At 48.3% G+C, this 21,703-nt stretch overlaps 1 protein-coding gene across 1 annotated transcript in view; it reads left to right on the top strand.

The window, feature by feature from the left end:
- Nucleotides 1-19,385, top strand: part of LOC135398059 (protein APCDD1-like) — an 80,568-nt gene extending 61,183 nt beyond the window's left edge. Inside the window, exon 6 of the mRNA XM_064629499.1 lies at nucleotides 17,514-19,385. Within this exon, the coding sequence (XP_064485569.1) occupies nucleotides 17,514-18,338 (825 nt within the window). The 3' untranslated portion in view covers nucleotides 18,339-19,385. The remainder of the gene's footprint in view (nucleotides 1-17,513) is intronic.
- The last annotated feature ends 2,318 nt before the right edge of the window (nucleotides 19,386-21,703 follow it).

A 21,703-nucleotide genomic window follows, 5' to 3' on the forward strand; every position in this document is an offset into this window, starting at 1 on the left:
GGACTTCCCGTCCAGACGGACGCATCCGCACTGCTAGAGAGATCCGTAAGCGTACGACAAATCGGCTACGGAACAAGTGCCGTAACAGACGATTTGTTCCAACTCCACCGGTACGACTGGCAGTGGCGACAGTTTGTGCAATGTGCCCGTTTTCGCGCTTATTTAGATAAGATACTGCATTGCTTTGTACTACACCGGAATGGAACACTTTTACGCATAACTGTTAAAACAGTAGAACTGCCGTTCGTTCTGGGCAGCAACTCATTCCAGGAAGAATTGTTCCGGAAGCAATATCTAACGGATGAAAAGTGTCGATAACAGTTTCTCTACCGACCTTCGATTCTATAAGAAAGTAAACTTCTTATGCATAAGCAAATAACGTCAGGATTTACGCCATAGATGGTCTCAGTGTCCAACCGCGCAAGGAAGGGAAGAAAAATCTCTCTACTATGTACGTTAACAAACCATATATAAAGCTCCCATCGATCCTGTCGTCGAGCCGTATCCATTTATTAGGTGAACCTAACACGGGAGATTATTTTGAGAAGCTTTTGTCGTCCGTAATTGATTGTCGTCACACCCTAATGTGATTACTTGGTAGGAAGAAATTTCACCTAGCGTGCTTCCAGGCAGTTGTTACTCTCACGGCGACAGGAAAGTAGTAACATAAAACCTCAAGAAAACTCGTTTCTATTGACTCTGCTGTCCAGCGCTGAGAAGGGAAAAAACGCTTCCGGTAATGCACCGGGACGGTCGGGAATTCCAGTAAAGTGACATTCTGCCCGGAATGCAATGCATAATACAGGAAGTGTTTTCCGCCTGTATATTTCCTCCGGCATCTTTATCGCATTCTTAATCGCGGGGGATACGAGGAGCTTCTGTAGCTGGCAGGACGAGATGTCGGACACGCAGCAATAGAAAAGGGATTGAGTCCAATTTTACAAATTCTTCTTACACTTTGTTGCGTATGCTAGAATACAATTTCGTTTCAGGTACCTCCACGAAACTGGAAAAGCCCAATGTTTGCACTTTCGCGGAGTTGGGTGGTATACGCCATTGTTGCCCGACGAACACTTACTGACAACATCACGTCGAGACACACTGTACTTCCTATGGCGAGAACGAGTAAAATAAAGCGACGCATTTTGCCTAACACAACAACAACAACAACAACAATTATATTACACAGCTATATATGTTCATCTTCAATATTAGCTCAAATTGTTGAGCGTTACTTATACAGTTCAGAGCCTTTAATTTCGACGTAGTTAAACGAGACGCACGCGATTTTGCTAAAGTGAGTGCAGAATTGAGTAAAGTGTCTTTATTCATCGAATTTCATCAGCCACGGTTTTGTGATGTATGCGCATATTCTTTTTTTTTTTTCTTTTTCCTCTCATCTCCTCCTTTAGGCAAAGGACAGCGAGAACAGCGTCTCGAACCCTGCCTGCGTAATCTGTGCGGTTGAATGATGATCTTTTATTAGTGTCGCGGCGGTCCCAGATAATTTAAGTCGGCAGGAAGACGGCATTGCCCTTCACGAAAGTGGTAATTAAAAGTGATGGAACGAGTGGCTGCCATTCTGGTGCCTTGGAGAAGCTCTGTCCTGCCGTGCTCTTTCACGGAAATTATCCACGACATGGAACAATTCCGCCGCATGTGGGCAATTGTTGTATATATAGCCCGCGTTCCCCATCCAATCGTGCTTTCTTTGAGACTCATTGTCGCGGTCCTTTAATTTGCTCCTCGTTCAACACCGTGACTCTTGTGCTATGGTGAGAGTTGTTCTTTCCGCACGTTACGCATGTGTGGTGGGGTGAGTAGTATCTTAGATCTAAATGGTTGTTGGGTATACGCTGATGGTGATGGCTATACGTGTAGGTAGTATGTGGAGAATGGGTTTTAAATATATATTATAGCGTTACAGTATAGCGATATATTATAGCGTATATTATAGCGTTATTTTTTTCTGGTAATATGTTCGTGGGACTTGTCTCCGGCTGCAACTTACCTTTGCCCGAAGGCAGATGATGTTGGCGTGGAATCCCCCCTTTTTTTGTTGTTGATTGAATGAACAAGGGTTCATACGACGTACCGCATACATTATTGGCTGTGGTTCTCAGGATTAAGGGAAATATGAATATGTATAGTAAAGAATCGATTGTGTGGCGTGTTTTCCAGGGCGTTATTTCATTCTTTGTGAAATAGAAGTATGGGTAACGAGAGTGCTGTCCGCGGCCATTCCAGGAATGTAACATAGCAGTTCAGAAGGTAGCGAGATACTCGTATCCTCCTCACTACCGCACTCTCCACTCAAAAGAGTGGAAGGTAGCATTTCAAGCACGATATGTCATCATTTCTGTGTATTGCAATGAAGGTTGTTCTGCAGTCAGGGTGGAATGTCTTAATTCATTTCGATTTAAATCGCCGATTTTAATCGTGTTTAAAATCATCGATATTCGGAGTGATTTAAATCAACATCGAAATAATTTCATCTTGTGGGCGCCTATTCCCACCCTCGGGGGCAAAGCCCGTCCATTCCGTTCCCGCGGAAGGCGAAACACAGACACAACGTCAATATATGAAAGGAACCTAGTTATTTAATTACTCTCATGTTGTGAACAGACAACCTGTCTCTTCCGAGGCTACACACACAAGGTTCCACAAGCTCCACAGCGCGCGCCCCACCTCACGGGCGTCCTGCACGAGAGGTAGTTGGCGCTCCACCGCTATCTTACACTAAATTCAGTGGAATCCCTACACTTCCCCCATCCCAAAACGTGACACACAGTTTCGAAACCCAAAACAAGCGGAAGTCCTCTAGAGGTCGTCGTCGTCGAGCTCCACGACTACGTCGTCTCCCGGGTTCGGTGGAGAGGAGGGCCTCAAGAAGTCGGGCCTATGCCTTCTCAATGTGTCCAGGGCTGCAGGTACGTCGCCGCTGGTGGAATGTTGTTTGGCCCGGTGAAGTTGCCCTTGTCGATGCGTTCGACAGTGTATTTCAGGGACATGACATAAAGGACATAGAAGTCGCCTTTCGTCCTCAGTAAGCGGAATAGGGGGGTCGTTAAGGTGTCTGTCCGTCAGCAACTGTCCTCTGAAGGCTGAGGCACGCTCGTCGGGTCGTCGGTGCGGAGCGGGCGGGGTTGGGAGGCCCAACGAGAGCGGAAGGCCCACGATACAGGTCTGCTGTCTCCCGCTACGACGGTCCAGGTAGCCACTGACCGGTGGGTTGGTAGCGCGGGTCGGCTCGGAACCTGAGGCCGGGCGGTGGACGAACTAGCCCCTGAAGAGCGTCCAGGGGCGCGAGTACACCTATGCTTTCCTTGGGGAGGCATCTCTGCAAAAGAAATGAGCAAACAAGGAATGCGGTGAGAAGAGTACTCCAAACCGTGAGTGCCTGAAACGGCTCTCCCCCAACAATTATAGCGGAAGACTGCGAAACAGAAATCACACTGTGGCCAACTAAGCCGCGACCACTAGGTCTTAGTAAGACCGAAATAGTGGCTGCTACGTGCGCCTCCTGCGATGACGCAAGTTGTAGCGTCTGGAAGTTGGTCCGAAAGCGGAATCCTGGTCCAGGTCTTGGGGAGAAGAAGGCTGATGATCGGTCTCCTCTCCGTCGGGGTCTCGAAGGTTGTAAGCTTTCAGACCCGAGACGTGTAGTGGCCGGGTTTCTTCGCCCGTGTCACACCGGCGAAGCCTGTAAGTGAGGCCGGAGGAGCACGTACTTACCTCGAAGGGGCCGTCCAAGCTATCTGCGAGCGAAGCTGCAAAGCCACGTGACGCATCACTAAGCGGGTGAGTTCGTCGAAAGACAAGGTCAACAACGATGTAGGTGAGGTTCCGTCGTCCAAGGTTGTACTGGCGAGCCTGGTCCAACCTTGCGACGTCCAAGTTCTCCCGAGCCGTCCGAGCTGCAACGTCCAGTCGACTCCGGAGGTCCTCAGCAAACCTTGAGTAAGGAAGCCGGGTGCTGCCATTCCGAAGGCCCAGGGCATTCTCTACTGGAAAAGGAGCTTCTCGTCCCAAGTTCAGGAACGCCGGGGTGAAGCCTGTAGTTCTGTTGACCGCCGTCCGTGTAGCCAACGCCAGCGCAGTCACACGAAGATCCCAATCACAGTGGTGCTGGCTAGTGAAAGCAACCAATATCATTTTCAGGTTCCGATCACACGTTCGGTAATGTTAGCCTGAGGGTGATATGGGGAAGTCTTCTTGTGCTGAATGCCTAAGACAGCGCAAGAATCTGAGAACCCCTTACTTGTAAAGTAGGTTGCATTATCGGTGATGAGCTGCGCGGGAAATTCGAACCGGCGAAAGGTGTCGAGTAATCTTTCCCCCCTCTCTGGTAAGTCAGCGTCCTGAGAGGAAATAGCTCAACCCATTTTGTGAAATGATCAGTAACCACAAACAAGTACTGGTTACCTCTAGGACTACGGGGAAAAGGTCCCATCACATCACAAGCAACTACAGTCAACCCTCGTTAATATGACCAAGGCCGTTCCCCCAGATTTTGGTCATAAAGCGAATTGTCATATTAACGAGCAACATGGATGATGATTCACGTAAGTCTTTCATAAAAGAATTCTGTTTGGCTCTGTCTAGTTTATTGAAGACGCAGACATTGCAGGCACGGTATTTCATTTCTTTTATTTTACCGGTACAGTTTATTAAGTATTTACAAACTTGCACTTCATTTACAAGTTATTGACGAAAGAAATCCGTCAAAAGCGTCTGCTTAGAAAAACTGTCAATGTGCAGCTTTTCCGCCGACTCAATTGCACGGGCAATGACAAATACAGTCTGGGCGTCCTTGTGTTGCTCGAAGAACCGAAGAGCCACTCTGAGCGCTTCACCTGCGTCGTTCGCATTAACGGGTAGCGGCTCAGATACCTCTTCGGAGCCCGACTGTGAGCTCCGTACGCTTATGCTTTACTCCCGACATCCGAACGTCCTTTCCATACTGATACGAGTCACAGTACTGGCCAAGTGACCGAGGCTGACCGTCTTTTAACTCTCCTTGCTTGCACTAAAGATAGCAGTGAGTCACCTCAGAACTTGGGTCGTGACTTCGGCATTCACCGCGCGTGCGTTTTCCCGGGACCATTGAACTTTTGGGTCAGCCGGATGACCCAGTCAGTGGTGGACGGTCACAATAACGAGAGAAGAATACACGTGTTCTCCCCAGTTTGTCCCCGGAATGTTGGTTACTGTCGGATTATCGAGTTGTCATAATAACGAGGGGCCTTTACACAGGACCTCCATTGAGAGCAAACCGTCCCCCAGAAAAATGGTCACAAAGTGAGGATGTCATACTAACGAGTGTCATATTAACGAGGGTTGACTGTATTTGCCAGGGCCCATTGCTCTGAGCTGGCTGTAAGCGCCCACGGGGTAAACCACCACGAGGTTTTGCTCTCTGGCATATCGGACAAGTACGAACATACTTAGTTACATCCTGCCTCATTCCTTTTCATAAGTTTTCCTGCCACTGCTGTGACCTGCCAAGGCCGAGTGATGAAGGACTTGCGCAACTTCCCTGGCACCACCCCTCTGAATAGGGATGAGTCATCGTCGTCATCCGCCTGGAGTATATATCTGAACAGGATGCCATCCTCGCCCAACAGATAGGAGTCGTGCGGTCCATCAACCGTTCCGGTGTCTGCCGGGACCTGCTCAGCTAACCATTGAGACACCCGCTGACAAATGCGGTCCGCTCTCTGAGCGTCTAGGAGCTGCTCACGACCGTGCCCCAGGACGAAGATCCGTCCCGTGCCACTTGTGCTGCTGCCAGGAGTTGAGAAGGCGCCTCGGTGCCTTCCTCTCCCCCCCCCCCTCCGGTAGAGGCGCACGCGATAGTGCGTCCGCTACCACGTTCGTGGAGCTCCGCCTGTACTCCACGTTGAAGGAGTAGCCTTGTAGCTTCAGGGCCCACCTGGCGAGACGTCCAGCTGAGTTGTGGAGCCGCTGCAGCCAGGAAAGTGCCTGGTGGTCAGTTTGGACGGTGAAAGTCCTGCCATCCAGGTATAGAGATCAAACTTCCTGAGAGCGAAGATGATCGCCAGGCACTCCTTTTCCGTGACGGAATAGTTCCGTTCTGCTAGATTGAGGGTGTGACTTGCAAAGGCCGGACAAAGAGTAGCGTCATGCTCCTGCAAGAGACCTGCGCCAACACCATAATCGCTTGCATCTGTTTGCACGATCAAGTGTTTATTTAGGTCGGGCAGATATAGCCTGATCGTATTAGCGACTGCATGAGAGCTCGGAAGGATTGTTCGTGCTCTACTCCACAATGCCAGCGTGTGTCTTTGCGCTAACTGAGCACAATTAGGAATGAATTGCCTGTAGAAATCAACTATTCCTAGAAAACGCTGCAAGGCTTTTACGTTACCGGGAACCGGCAACTCCATGAACGCCTTTAGCGTGTCATCGCAAGGACCGATGGTACCTCCGTCCACCACGAAGCCGAGAAGGCTGATCCTAGGCGATGCCAGCTGCACCTTGCGGGGGTTGATGGTTAGCCCCGCCTGCTTCATCATTGCAAGGACGATTGACAGATGTTCCAAGTGTTCCTGAAAATTTCTGAAAAACACTACGACATCATCCATGTACACCATCGCGAAATTGTACTTCACATCTCCCAATACGGTGTCCATCAACCGCTGGAAACAGGCTGGTGAGTTGGACAGGCCGAAAGGCATCCGTACGAACTGGAACAGACCCCTATGACAGGTAAAGGCTGTCTTCGGGACATCCTCCGGGCCAACTTGGATCTGCAAGAACCCTCTGCTACAATCAAGTGTTGAAAACACAGCAGCGTTGCCCAGGAAATACATGATTGATTCGATGGACGGGAAGGGATAATCCCTTACAGTTCGTTAAGTCAACGATAGTCGACGTATAAACTTGCCGTACCATCACGTTTCGGAGCCAGGACGACAGGAACCGCCCAAGGACTCTGGGATGTCTGAACTGCACGGGTTTGGAGCATTTCTTCTAGAGCAGCGTCTAACAAAGCACGCTTATGTACGCTCGAAGGTCTTGGATTACAACGCCAGGGCTACCCGTGTCTATGCTATGCTTTAACACAGACGACTTACCGGGTTTCTCCGTGAAGATACCGTCGTACTGCCGCAGTACTTCTTCTAGCTGACGGCGCCCCTCCTCAGGAACATGGAATGACCCCAAGACAGTCGGGAGTGCAGACTGTTCGGCGGACACTGCTGCAGCTTGCTGTGGCGTGCAGCCGTCGCAGCAGACGCTGCCGTTCCCGCTGCCTGTGGGTAGTTTCGCCAGCTGAGTTGCTGGGTTGACCATGATAATTACGCAGGATGGATCTGTCATGGCTCGTTCCTGCGAGGATCGCCCTCTGTCTATGACGGAAGGGATCAATTGCTCGGCGGGATGGCTCCGCGTAAGGATGGCGGTGGTGCTCACCCTGTCCCACTGAAGGTAAGCGTTCGACTGAGGCTGCTCCCGCTGACCACGCACAGCGTGGTTCTAACGCCAATTCAGGCGGCAGTGGGGGCCAATATTCGACTTCGACCAGGGGGTCACCTGTATGGTACGAGCCTCCTGCGCCAACGCTTCAAAGGCTATCAAAGCGATGGGCTCGAAGATAGGGCCGGAAGCGTGGATGGCACTGACGGATAGCCCGTGCCACTCGCTGCTGCTCTGCAGCAGTTGGTTCTTCTGTACTGTACAGTTCTTGCAGGGCTTGTACGAATTCTGCCAAGACCTCATCTGGATGCTGTGTACGCTTGTGCAGCTCCTCCAGGATACGATATTCGTAATCCGGGGGAACAAATTCGTCTTTAAACAGCTGCTTGAAGTCCTGCAAGGACGTGAACCTCGACTGCAGTCGAAGCCAGAGGGCGGCGTCTCCTACCAAAGCAACCTGCAGGATGCGTTGGATGAAGACCTCGTCAGAGATTCCCATACCGGCCTGATAGGCAGTAAGGTCGTCCAAGACGTCTGCACTGACTTTCTGTCGGTGTACCCTGAGAACGTAGGGACCGGGATCGTCAGTCGGACGAGCACAAATTGTGCCTGCGGCGGCGAACCCAACCCTGCATCAAGGCGTTGCGTCATCAACAAGTATAGCTCTGCCATGCGTGACAGAAGCTCTGCTGTTGCGGTGGAACTACTGCACTACTGCGGCGGTTGCACTACTGCAGATACCGTAGTCGACGTACCTTGCGATGACGGTCCTCTCGGCTCCGTACGCGCCGGGGCGACGTGCACCGGTCGCTCCTCCGAGTGGGACCGCTGGAGTACAAGGGCCTTCGCTCCGCTCTGGAGGTTGTACCCGCGTGGCGGCGTAAGGTCCATCAGCTTTAAGGGCTCGGACACACGACGGCAACTCACCGAACTCATACAAAAGATGAACCGCAAAAGTGCTGCCCTAACGAAACCAGATACCCCGGAAAAATGAAAGAACACAAAATGATCAAAGCAGCACAACCAGGCGCTATCACACTAAACAAATATTTCAAACATCAAAATGGAACAAAAATAAATAAATAAAACGTGCTGCGTCTTCCACGTCATCGAACGAACGAGCTCGTGCCCCACGTTGGGCGCCAGTTGTGGGAGCTATTCCCCCTCTCGGGGGCAAAGCCCGTCCATTCCGTACCCGTGGAAGGCGAAACACAGAGACACGTTAAGATATGAAAAGAAACTAGTTATTTAATTACTCACATGTTGTGAACAGATAACCTGTCTCTTCCGAGGCTACACACAGAACGTTCCACAAGCTCCACATCACGCGCCCCACCTCACGGGCGCCCCGCACGAAAGAAACAGCTGGCGCTCCGCCGCCATCCTACGCTAAATTCAGTGGAATCCCCACAACCTGAAAAAGAAACTGGTTCAAAATTCAGGAAGATGGCATATTTTCGCTGCAGAGAAGGGTTTGCAAAGCTGTTGTAGCCGTATGTCGTCAGGTTCCAACGACGTCGATGATGCGAGGCTGATTGGCGATCTGCTATCATTGGGAATAGCCGGAGGTGACGGAAGGGAACACCATCGCGTCCGCGTTAGAATGTTGTCGTCCATATTTACATTTAAAGGTGATGCCATACTTTTGGAGACGCAGAATCCAGAGATCGAGACGACCTGGTGGTTCTTGCAGGCAGCAGAATGCATGAAGTCCAGTGAGGACATCGTAGTGTCGTCCATAAAGTTATACTGTCGAAATTTTGCAGTTACCTAGGTGAGGGCAAGACATTCCTCCGAAGCGGCTGGATCAAAGCTCCAGAACGGATGTACGTGGTTTATGAGAAACTGCGCGCTTTCACTACCATGTTGGGGTGACTCGGCGTTTTTGGATGGGCGGGCAATGTCAGGACGGTTGTCTGGGTCTCCGGGATTCTTGTCTTCTTCGCAGCAGAAAAATAACGTAAACATTTAAATAAAAAATGGCAGGACCGGTCAGGACAGCTGCGCCTCTCCTCTATAGAAGCCGCTGAACGCTACTTGACGTGCACCTGCGGAAGCTCTTCACTAAAGCTGGCACTTGCTGCATTTGTCGTCAGTCGCACAATGTGAGGCTATCAGGCAGGAAGCCTGAAGAACTGCGTGTTTTATAACGTCAAAAAGAACCCCATGTGGTCGAAATTATCCGCCATCCTACTCTGCTGCGTGCAGCATGTCGCCACACAAATAGGTGACTCACCTTACGTGTAAATCTACTCCCAATGATTATTATTTATTGTCTTCCTTGTCTTTTTCACTGCGAAGATTGTGAGTTACGTCTCTGGTTTTCGAGTACGTATTTCTGATGTCGCGGCTTAAAATGGGATTGTTAACACAAGATATTTTTTTCATGTCCTCGATAGCGAGGAAATCCACTTGAATTAGGAGCATTCTCTTGTGTTCTCGTCCTTTGTCAACAAATGTTTCATTGGCCTAGAAAATAAACTATAAAGTTCATACTGCTGTACGAGGTTAGTATGCCCGGTTTCGAGCACGAAAATAATGCGTTTGTTTTCCTAATTACTGTACTTGATTTAAAAACAACGAATCATACACACTCTTAACGCGCTCTTAGCGAGTCATCATCATCCCAAATCATATTGTTCTCTTCCCTGATTTGTTGAAAACGGGGAGCGTACGCCTTTTTGTGACACTTGCGTAATTATGTTAATTATCACAAAGAGGCGTATACACCTGCGCTTTCCACAAATCAAGTGTGTATTATTCTTTACGCTCTTAAAACAGAGCTTCGCCACATAACACGCTCAAGTCCAACCACCGTTATTACCTTGATTTGTGGAAAGTGCCAGGCGCACGTTTCTTTTTCTTTTTCTTTTTTTTGTGGCAATTAACATAACTGCATAAGCGTCACAAAAAGACTCACGCTTCTCGTTTTCAACAAATCAGTGGAGAGAACGACGTCATGCCAGTGATGGTTGGCTAGGAGCGCGTTACGTTAAGTTCTGTTTTAAGGGTGCACGTATATAGGTGATTTCCGAGTCAGTTATGGTCACGCAGCAATGCAGTGTAACAAGCTGATGTTCCGCAGCTGGACTTTTCTCGTATAGTGCAGAGAAACAACCGTCATCAGCTGCCTCGATTCCCTTTCATTAGCAACAAAGCTATACCTCGTATTAGGCGCCGACAGTAGTCTTAATTGGTCGTCTTGGAAATGTATTACTCCTCCAGCACGACGAAACGGTTGCTTGTCCTGAGAAACCAATTTTCGAATTTCATTAAAGCAATCTGGACTCCCCGGGTAAACTCCGATTGCTTTAATCAGAGCCCCTCTGGAGGAGCCGTAAGCAGATTACCGTCGGCGGGCCGGAATAACGACTAATCGGTTGCCGCTTGGCTATACGGGTGGCTCCAATTCAGTGTCGTCCTTCAAACGAGATTTCAAAGAGAAATGGTGGGGGCAGCTTGCGCCGCGCCGTGACAATTACGCAACGCATCGGCACGCCCGCGCTAAGCGCACCCGTATTAGCTGTGAAAGACATGCTACCAGGAAGACGACGAGAATGCGCGAGTCCATGAGTCCGCTACACGAGGAATATGTTCAGGGGGAAGTTCACTGAGCGGTGCAGAGAGAAAAAAAAAAAAACTGATTTCGTTCCGTGTAATGACGTCTGCTTAGAATAAATGCACTCTAACTTCACCACATAACACGCTAGGATCGTGTTATGCAGTGATGTGTGCTTTTGCCAGCCGTGACTGCATTGCTTTCTGCACTGTAGTCGTAAACTTTGAATGGGCTGCTGTGTGTATGATACCTCCGACATAATCGAGTTTATTGATTGAAACCATTGTGTTGTTGCGTTCCAATTACGCATCATCATTTTGAGGTACTCGAATGATGGCGAGAATTGACGACTGATTATTCTAAGCGACAAGCACACTGGGGGGTGAGGAAGCAAATGCATTCTTATTGAGAGATGCTAATAGTACGACCCCGGCTTGGTGGTGCTGACAAATCCCAGTTCTAGAAATTAACGAATGACTTCGCGATGACCATTTTATAGTTGCATCAGTCTACGAAGGAAGAAAGTGTAATCGTCATTACACTTAATTGCGAGTATGCGAAATGCAGTCTATTTTAAATGGTCGAACCAGGGGAGTCGATATATCCCGTACGCGTCACGATTATACTGATACTCCGTTTACACGACGATTTGTAAAGGAACTTACACGCGGCAAAGCGGAAGACAGATATGCCGGGACTGGGGTAGCCATTCGACTTCGTCGAAACTCACATCCACATTTTTTTCTTTATCACATCACTATCGTCATCACCAAGAATTCGTGACAAAACGTACAGCAAGCTTCGCCTGCTCATGTGCCCATAGATCTCATGTATTAGGAATCTAAAAGCGCGTGCAACAGATTCCGCTGACAGCATTTTGCATTCGTAGGCTAGTGGCACGTTGCCTGTGTCACGGCGAAGCTTTGAGGGAGGTACCCGGGTTGAAAGTACCGGCTGTGCTGTCTGTTTTTTTTTTTTTTTCTTGCTTTTCCTCAGACGCTGTCAGACACATGTCGGCACAGTTCCATTAGAGCCAGCTCTCACTTGGCGACGCCCGACGAACTGCCCGAGAACTGGCCCTTAGAAGTCGGCCCAGGACGCACATTCTGCCAGAGCGTTAGTCGTGACGTTGTCCACCCCTGTGAGGCCGACAACGGCGAGCTCTTTCATTAGCACCACACTCTTAAAAATGAACTTCACCACATAGCACGCTCCTAGCCAACCATCACCCCATATGACAACGTTCTCGCCCCTGATTTGTTGAAAACGGGAGGAGGAGCCTATTTTGTGCCGTGCATAATGGCACAAAATAGGCTCCTCCTCCCGTTTTCAACAAATCAGGGGCAAGAACGTTGTCATTCGGGATGATGGTTGGCTAGGAGCGTGCTATGTGGGGAAGTTCATTTCTAAGAGTGCACCACTACCACCATCACAACCACGGCGAAGCTTTTAATGCACTTTCTTAAGGGGGAATATTGGCATCTTCGACGTTCCACTTTTTTTTTTTTTTTTTTTTCAAATTTCCAACATGTAAAAAGGCTTCGTTTCCTGCACTGAAACGTTTTCTGGCATTATGCGAGTGTCAGAAGGGATATACCTGTTTCATAATTCAACATCAACCCATGTGGACGCATGATAGCGCAAGTTTATTGCTTCTACTAGCATATCTCCCCGTACCGCCCCGCTTTCAAAAATTTTATTCTAAGCGACGGTATTTGCAACCCTATAACTCACATATTGCACTGCCGCGTCAACATTCACGCTACGTGTAGATGTATTGTAACGTAGATTTACTTGTTTCTACGCGCTAATTCAAAGAGTATGTTCGCACGTTGTATGCGCATTTTGCACCTTTTACGAGACCGCACACCCAGTAAGACAATAGCCAGTTACTTGATTACGCTTTAATTTTGTTAACTTTTCCATTTTATACACTATTTCCCGAATACACAACATTCCGATTGCTCGTAGGGGTCTCAAACTCTTCACGAAGGAGGTGTTCAGAGTACATGGTCCATATGATAATGGTGGGATTCACCCCAAGGCTGCAGTGCAGCAATGAAGCCTTCTTTACACGTTGAAAATTTGGAACCGAAATGGAACCTCGAAGATACAAATATTCATCCAAAGAAATTCAATTGAAAGCTTCGCCGTGACACAGGCAACGTGCCACTAGCGTACCAATTCAAAGCGCTACCTTACACGCGCTTTTAGATTCCTAATACATGAGTGCTTTGGGCACGTGAATAGGTGAAGCGTGCTTTACGTTTATACCTAATTCTTGGGTATGTGAAAACATTCCAAAGCCGTTTCGCTAAGGTTATCGCCCCTACAGTGCTTCACAATAAGACTGAAGCGTCTGTCGAAAGTACCTCGTAGGAAAGTTGTAGCGAACTCCGTAGTCTTCATTGACATCGGTCAGCCGACTCTCCACCCCATTGCAAGGTCCTCACCATATTGAGATCGATAGAATTGCGGCGATATCCACAAAGGCGCCATAAATTCGATCAGGCTCCGTTACGGTGCTACATTCTTACGTATCCGGCGAAGCCCGGTACAAGATATCTGTTTATGATTTAGTGATCCCCGGGGCTTGGGACCAATCGCCAGCGACGCCGCTTTTCTTCTTATAGCACCGGCCCCTGAGCAATACAACACATGACGTTGAAAAACGTGCGCGCTTAGATTTGGCTGTACAGTCGATTTTGAATGTTCCGGGTTATTCCAGGGGCGGAGGAAAGACGCACTGCTCTACCAACGCGACCCAGACTAAAATGGCTTTCCTTTTTCGTCACGTGAACATACAGAGGCATTCTCTCAGACAATTAAAAACTCGGAAGGCTCGTGGATGCTTGTGAGACTCAATGTGGCCCGTTTATTGGGTGGCTACGACCGCTAAAATTGGTGCTGTGATTGCAGGAACCACTAATGATTACGTCACTTTCGCGTAGCGTTCCAGCTGTTGGCTCTACCAAAGCCACCTAGATACAGAAGGCCTGATTAATACCTCCTCTCACTCCCTCGCCACGTGGACATATAATGGTGGTGATGGTAACAGCTTGCCGTTGTTGGCCTCATATATTAAGTCTGTTTCAGCCAGTCGCCGCAGACGACTTCAAACACAGTAGCAACTCCGCGCGAAATGATCCAGTGGCCCTGCCCGACCCCTGGCAGTTCCGTTCCCAAAAAAATTTCGTTCCCAAAATTATCATGGATACCCTGTGCTATCGATAGGCATTTCCCGAAGCCCAATTAACAAATACTGAACCGCTCTCGATGAACGCGTGGTCAACGTTTACGAGGAACACGAAAAGAGTACTACGAGGGAAGGAGCCCAGGCGGACTTTTCCAGCTGGGGAGAGGTTTATGCCATAGAGTGAGGTAACGAGACCTAATTAAAATTTTTGAAAATACTTTGCGGAGGAAAGCTAGAAAAAAAAAGAGCGTTGACGACAACCAATACAGCTAAAAAATCATGTTTTGAAGGGCGTCCGCCCATGGAGCATGTACGTTCAACAAACAATAACAAACCAATGTAACGTTGATGCGTGATGTAAAACCCCGAGATTAGGGAACACGAAGGGACAGACACAACACGAAGTGTTCCTACCACACCCTTCGTTGTTCCCTATAGTCTCGGGGTTTTACATCATGCATCAACTTCACCAGCTCGCTTGCTTCTTAACCATCTTTTCATTGCCATGTAAAGTTGTTAACTTATCTTCAATTGAAGATGACAAATCCGTTGACTAGTACGTGAATTTTATCCACTGAGTGCAGTGGACCGGAATCCTAGATCGGAATTTTATCTACTGATTGCAGTTGATACGGTTCTACGCAAACCACGCTATCAACCGCTAAAACTCTGTATATTAGATTGGTTAGTGCATCGTACGCTATCACCATTGCGTACGAAAGGAATAGCGTTGCTAGTTCTGCGTACACGCAAAACTTAGAGAGCTTCGCGTAGTGCGCAGTTACCACTAACGCTATCCTTTACTTACGCAAAGGCGATAGCTTACATAAGGCATAGTGTTGGTGGTTCTGTGCACGCGTAAAACATAAAGAGCTTCGCGTAGTGTGCGGAACCACCAACGCTATCCCTTACGCACGCAAAGGCGATAGCGTACGATGCACAAAAACGCTCTAATATAGCGAGTTTTAGTAAATAGGGCGGTGTTCATGATAACGGTACGCGTTGCCACCACGAACAAGACAAACACAGTTGGAAGTAGCCCATCGAATGGGCCTGAGGAACTCACTGGGTCTCCCTCAACAGTCAACAAGCGTTATTGTCTACGGTGAAGCTGGATCAATGCCCCTTCGCCTTCTCGCTACCGAACGTCTCCTAAGGCAATACGACACGCTACACAGGTCCCCTACAGGACAGCAAATCATCCGCCGTGGCCACCGTGGATCACGGTTCAGAGAAGTGGGAAAAAATACCTACAGGATGCTAGTCTGCAAAAGGCCAATCATCCGCCCGGAAGACCCTCCCTTTCTGCTTCAGCGTCCTGGCTGCGCTTGCAATATACGAGGACTACGACAGAAATCTCAAGTGCCAAACATAGTGGCCAAGGCACTCGCCGAAGAAGCCATTGTCGAGAAGCATAGAAAAGCATTGCAGATATACACCGATGAGCCCACCAACCCACGACGATCTGTCGCACGTCGTTATGGACTGCCCTGAGCACCAGGTGCACGAGAAGTAATCACGGCGCAGTTGGAAGACACCCTGTACCGACACCCGTCGGTATGCACGGGATAATGGCCTTCGTGTCGTCCGTAGGACAGTCTTAATTTCTTCTCCTTTTCTTTTTTTTTTTTTTCAGGAGTGAAACTTGCCGCCTTGGCTGAGCAGGCAGACCTCACTTCTGTTTTTAATTATTATTATTATTGAACGTTATCCACGCCCCCCCCCCCCCCCCTCATCCCAGACGGAACACTATCTCCCGCGGACGCCCGAAATAGATCCCAACGTCCATGTCCTGAAGATGTCAGGTGGACATCTCTGAGAGCTACGTGGATGGACGTCCCTGCGGATGTACGGTAACGACCGTTTGAAGTATTGTCCGGATAGGGTTCCTGACGGGATGTTACATGGAGCATTATTGCAGGAGAGAGAGAAACATGGCAATGTGTGTCGCGGCGTGAGTTAGACTTTCGATGAACCAACTGAATGCCTCACACCAAAAGCGGTAAGAAACACAGACGTTATCGTCATAGAGAGTTAATACGCCAAGCAGTTATTCAGTACAGTGTTATTGGTATACGCAATAGCATTAAACACCTCACCCCTTAGTTTGGCTCGCAGGCAAACAGGACTCTCGAATTTGTGGAAGCTCGTGAAACAAGGAATATATAGTATCTGTTTTCACTTTGGACCTGGGCCTGTGGACACTTTGGCCTGGAAATGTATGCCACTGTCTTTCTAACCCTTTCATGGTTCTAAGACCTTATATATGTACGTCTTTATTTTTGCTTATTTTATAACTTAGTGCTCATTGTCCGTAACAGAAATACGAGAAACAAACAGAGAAAAAAGATGCAGTGGCCGAATCTTGAAACAAAGTAGAAAAAAAAAAAACCTACAGGCCTAGTCAGAATCTCTCCACTTACGCAACAACTCAATAAAACAGTGTCAATAAAAATGAGAAAATATAGGGCCCTGTCACGTACCCCAGTAAGTCCGTGCAACGTCCAGACATCTCCGTGTAACTTCCTGTGAGGACAAACGACGGATATTTGTGGGAAGTCCAAACCGTGGCCAGCCGGAGATGTGGGGGAGGTCCGCCAGAAAAAAAAAAATGTCTGTCTCCCAGGGACATCCGAATTTTCGGGAAAGGATATCCACAGGAACACCACGGGAAGTTTTGTTCCGTTTGGGATGTGGTTCGCTCTGCGTATTCGGGCTACCCGTATCACACGCTCTTTTTTCACGGAGCGCTTCACGGAGCGTTTCACAGAGTGAAATACGCGCCATGTGGATCGCCCTTTACTGACCTAAGTTGAAGTTCGGAGCTGGTGCTGACACTACTTCACCAAAGAACACGTCATAGCTGACTTCCTCGCTGGCAGCTTCGTATGATGGGGTCCCTTTCAACCCCTTGGACCCAGGTTTACATATCAACATCTCCTCCAGTGGCAATTGACCTTGCCATTGGGCCGCCACGGTTTGACACGCGTGGACCGCCCCGCACCGTAAAAGCCGTGCATGTTTTGTAAAGTGTTTCCAAGAATTGTGACTCCTCTGTTTAGGGCCACTATATTACCGCGCTGCGGTTGTTGTCTCTTGCTGAAGGGAACATTCCTTGAGTCTGAGGCACAAACACGGAAGTAACAAAACACAAGACACCGACTCAGAGTCAGCAAAAATGAGCTAATCTCTTGGTGGTCCAGTTATGGCCCGCCGGTTTTCCAAAAAACAAAGCTTGGTATATCAAGACTAAACGTTCTTCGCAAAACAATTGTTGTGTTAAATGTTTTGACACGAATATTTCTTCTTTTTTTTCAGACCCCGGGCTGTCACACCTGTCACCTGGTTGCCAAATCAGCGGACCAGTCACCCCCGCAACTACCTCCAAAGCCCAAACTTCCAGTATACCTCTCAGGCGAGTGGCTAAGCACCCGGTGTGAGGTCCGCCCTCTGGGCCTATTTCTTACAAGACTCCTGCGCTACTATACTGCCAACAACTCTTGGCAGGGAGAATACCAATACTTCCGCGATCCCAACTGCATACGACCGTGGTTTCTACTTCGAGCTCAAGGACTTTACAGCCACGTTGGACCTTCCATGAAACTTCATGGAGCAACCAACTATAACTTCAAGCTACTAAGAGCCCAAGTCGTGCCACAGGACCCAGGAATCTCCAATAATCTCAATGCGGCTGCTGAAGATGGTCGTTGTGCAGGACCGTGGCACGTGAACCAATCGCGGGATGTTTCCGCAACGGGTGGCTGTTCCCTTTTGGGCCTCGCTGTGCCAAGCATCAAGTATGATGTAGTCAAAATGGAGGTGGACATCTACGGGAACGCGCTGCTCTTCTTGGGCGATGTGGACACCGATGGCGAAGCGACGCTTCAGAACCACAGGCCAACGTCGTACCAGGTACCATTGATCCAGTGCAAGACCTTTTCGGATTTGGTCAGTGACAAGGTGACCTACAATCTGCCACGTGCCCAGTTAATGGCTATAACAACTGACAGTTGTAGCCGGATGGAGGTTTCTTGGCTGTCCCTGGTTGCTCTTCTGGGCTGCGTCATCTACGTGTGGACCATCTGGCTCGTTCGGAAGATAATCCCTGGAGGCATGTCCGTTCCTGATCCGTTGAGCCACTGAGCACTCAACCAGTACAACGTCACCAGGTGCATTCCTGTGTAGTGTGCTGTTTTGATACCACTTGGAGACCTGTGTGCACAACGGTGTCTGCTTGTCTGTGTCGAACCTTCCGGCGTCCAGTTGTGATAGATTTCATTTTGTGAAGGTCAATGTTGTGTTGTATATGATGCACTTAGTCTCTCTAAGACGCACAGGTATCCTGTTGACACGAAACAACAGTGGACAGAGAGGTGATGCAGTACAATGGATGTGGACAATACGGTTCATAGCACTACGTCTTCCCGTTTTCGAGACGCATTCAGGCTATCAGAGCCACCAATTCACGTCACGATTTCTATTCATTTGAATCACAATAGTCACGAAAATGAATGTTCTTCGGGGTATTTTAATATACATCGCGTTGAGTATCCATCGTCATACGACAAGGAATTCATAAAGTTATGGAAGGAAAATTGATATCCTACTGTATGCCATACAAGGGAGCATACTAGACAGACACACCCTCCGCTACTGATTCTGGAAATTATGTCTTCCTTTTTACTAAACACACGGAATGCGATTGACAAAGCTTCCGTGGTAACGTAAACGACTAATTACGATTCTTTTAAACTGTATCAAAGCCTGCAAGAACCCCCCCCCCCTCCCCCCTCACATTATTCAACCTACCGCCATGACCTCCGCGTTGCACAATGTATTTTTGTGTACTGTGTTGTTTCGTTGTACCCCCACATCATGAGGTAATGTATTCTTTTTCGTAACAAAACTACGGTGTCGTCTTCTTCTTGGTCCAGAACCTGTTACCATGCAAACTCGTGGGGGGCAGACAAGCAGCGTCACAAAACATGTACCGAACTACCGATTTCTTCGCAGCAGTAAAAGAAGAGAGGCGGTTAGGACAAGTTACCGAAATTCTATGGCCTCTGTATGCGTTTGTGAAAGTAGCAATCGGAATACCTTGATAGCTGCTTATGAAATAGTTGTTAAAACCAACGAAACATACACGCATGGTGGAACTATGCGCATTAAACTATTACACATTTGGTCGAAGGAAGTTTACTAATCTTGTAGCATGAAAAGGTATACTGAAATACGGTTAAAATCCGGGCGGGTTGGTAGAACATTCTAAAATCAGCAGTGCGTGTGTCGTCTCGTTTTTGCCCCCCGGTTTGTCTTCCCCTCGCACTGGGGTTTTTAACGATTTTAGAATGAAAGGGTACACTTTGATGAGAAATTGCTGCACGTGTGGACACATAGTATCGAGAGTCAACAGAAATATGAACTGCGAGATTGACACAACATTGATAGCACTAAATAATGACGAGTTAGAGCCAAATAACCCAACCGCACATTCAGAAAAGCAAGAGCGTCGTGTGCGGAGCGGCGTGACCCGCGTTGAGGCGTAGCCCAATTTGCTACTGTGACGTAGGGAGCATATCGTGACATAGCAGCATCGTAGCGAGCAGCTATGAGGTCACATTTCCCACTGAAAGCTGGGCTGCCACAGCCACGGTGCAGGACAACGACGCCTAGATCGTTCTGCGCGACGCACTCCTATCAGGTTCTGCCGCTTCACAGAGCGACCTGGTGGTTGCTGGCATCGCCTGAAGGTCGCAGCATCGTAACGCCGCCCGTGCTCGTGCAATGAGCGGCGTTACGATGCTGCGATCTTCAGGCGATGCCAGCAACGCGAAAGCACGTTGTTCCTCCTACAAACCGCCGCAGACAAAAACGACAAAACAAATATGGATGGTGTCTTTGGTTGCTCCCTTAATGCTACTTTTGGCTTCTCCACATTCTTCTTTTTCAAAGTTCTTCCTCAATGGTCAACCCATTCCACGGAAGAAATTTTTCCCAGAAATCTGTTTTCAAGAATCAGGTAATTCCTTGCACAGGGAGCCATAATAGAGTTCTTGCGAATTCTACTGACTGCTGATGCTGATGCTGAACAGGAGGAGAATCCACTCTTTATGGATCGTCTTTCAGCGCTTATAGTTGTGACCAAACTGAGAACTGCACCTTGAAAGCCTGTTGGGGGAACGTTATATTTCCTTATTACATTTTACTATGAAACTAGCTCATCGAGGTCCGCAGTATGGCCTGAAGTAATTATACTACGGTTAATCATACTACTAAGACGAGAAAGAGTTGCTCCGGCAATGCCGTTCGTAGGTTGATCACCATTTTAGTGAGCTTTCCGAGACTTTTGAAGTGTAACCAAAAGCGTTACAACAATAATACGTTTATTGCAAAAGGACGGAATGCATGTCCAACCAAACTCGAACCAAAAATAGCTTATTGTTCGAATGAACCAGAATTGAATCGACCGGTTATTGCTTCCGCAATATCGGAACTGAGCCGAACAAAAAGTACTGTATACCGGTTCAAATAAAGCTTCGGAAACATTGAACAAATTGGACAATATATATTATAAATTATATTGAACATCGGGCAAAATATATTACTCGGAATTTATACCCTTCTTAGCCAAATAATGCTTTCGTGGCTCATTTACGAATACATAGCTAGCTGTCATGGCCTCCCAGGTTTCTTTATGGTGACGTGACCAGGATAGACCTGGAACGACTCAAAAGGAAAAGAAAGCTATACAGAACAGACCAAGACTAGAAACGAGGCTGAGCAGGAAATGGAGCCGACACCGTCAAGCCATGAACGTCTCGTGAGTCTGTATCGTCAGCGGCAGGACATCTAAGCACGTCTGCGAGATCTTGATGCTCAGATGAAACCGTTGCTCGCTGACGATGAGTTCAACAGAGAGGTTGAAACAATGATCCAGTATGAAGCGGAACTCACATATGCTCTCCAGGCTCTCCCACCTGCCAACTGATCGCCTCGACTGATCTGACACCTCTGGACTGGTCGCCCTCAGCGAATGAAATTACCGAAGTTGGAGATACTCACGTTACGACGTCTCGCCTCAGAAGTGGCTTCCCTTTTGGACGGCTCATGAATTTGCAATCCACGAGAACGGCTCGCTCACAACAAATGAGAAATTTTGATATCTCTCTTCGTTGGCTGACTGGGCGCGCCGCAGCTCTGGTTAATGGTCTCAATCTTCAAGCAGACTGCTATAATGTGGGTGCTGTTCAGCAACTACGTAGCGAATTTGGATCAAGGTTACGAATGATTCAGCATCACATCAATAATTTAACGGACATGCAAGTGGTCGAGACACCTGGAGACTACGGAGGCCTAAGTTTGATATACAACGAAATTGAGATTAGCATGAGAAGTCTGACTGCAATCAGATTGCCGATCGACTCATACTGCGCATTTCTTTGCCCTATCATCCTCCGAAAGTTGCCACAAGAATTAGTAGCTCATTACCACAAGAAAATGCTCAACAG

The sequence above is a fragment of the Ornithodoros turicata genome, chromosome 1, assembly GCF_037126465.1.
Source record: "Ornithodoros turicata isolate Travis chromosome 1, ASM3712646v1, whole genome shotgun sequence".
Lineage (NCBI taxonomy): Eukaryota > Metazoa > Arthropoda > Arachnida > Ixodida > Argasidae > Ornithodoros > Ornithodoros turicata.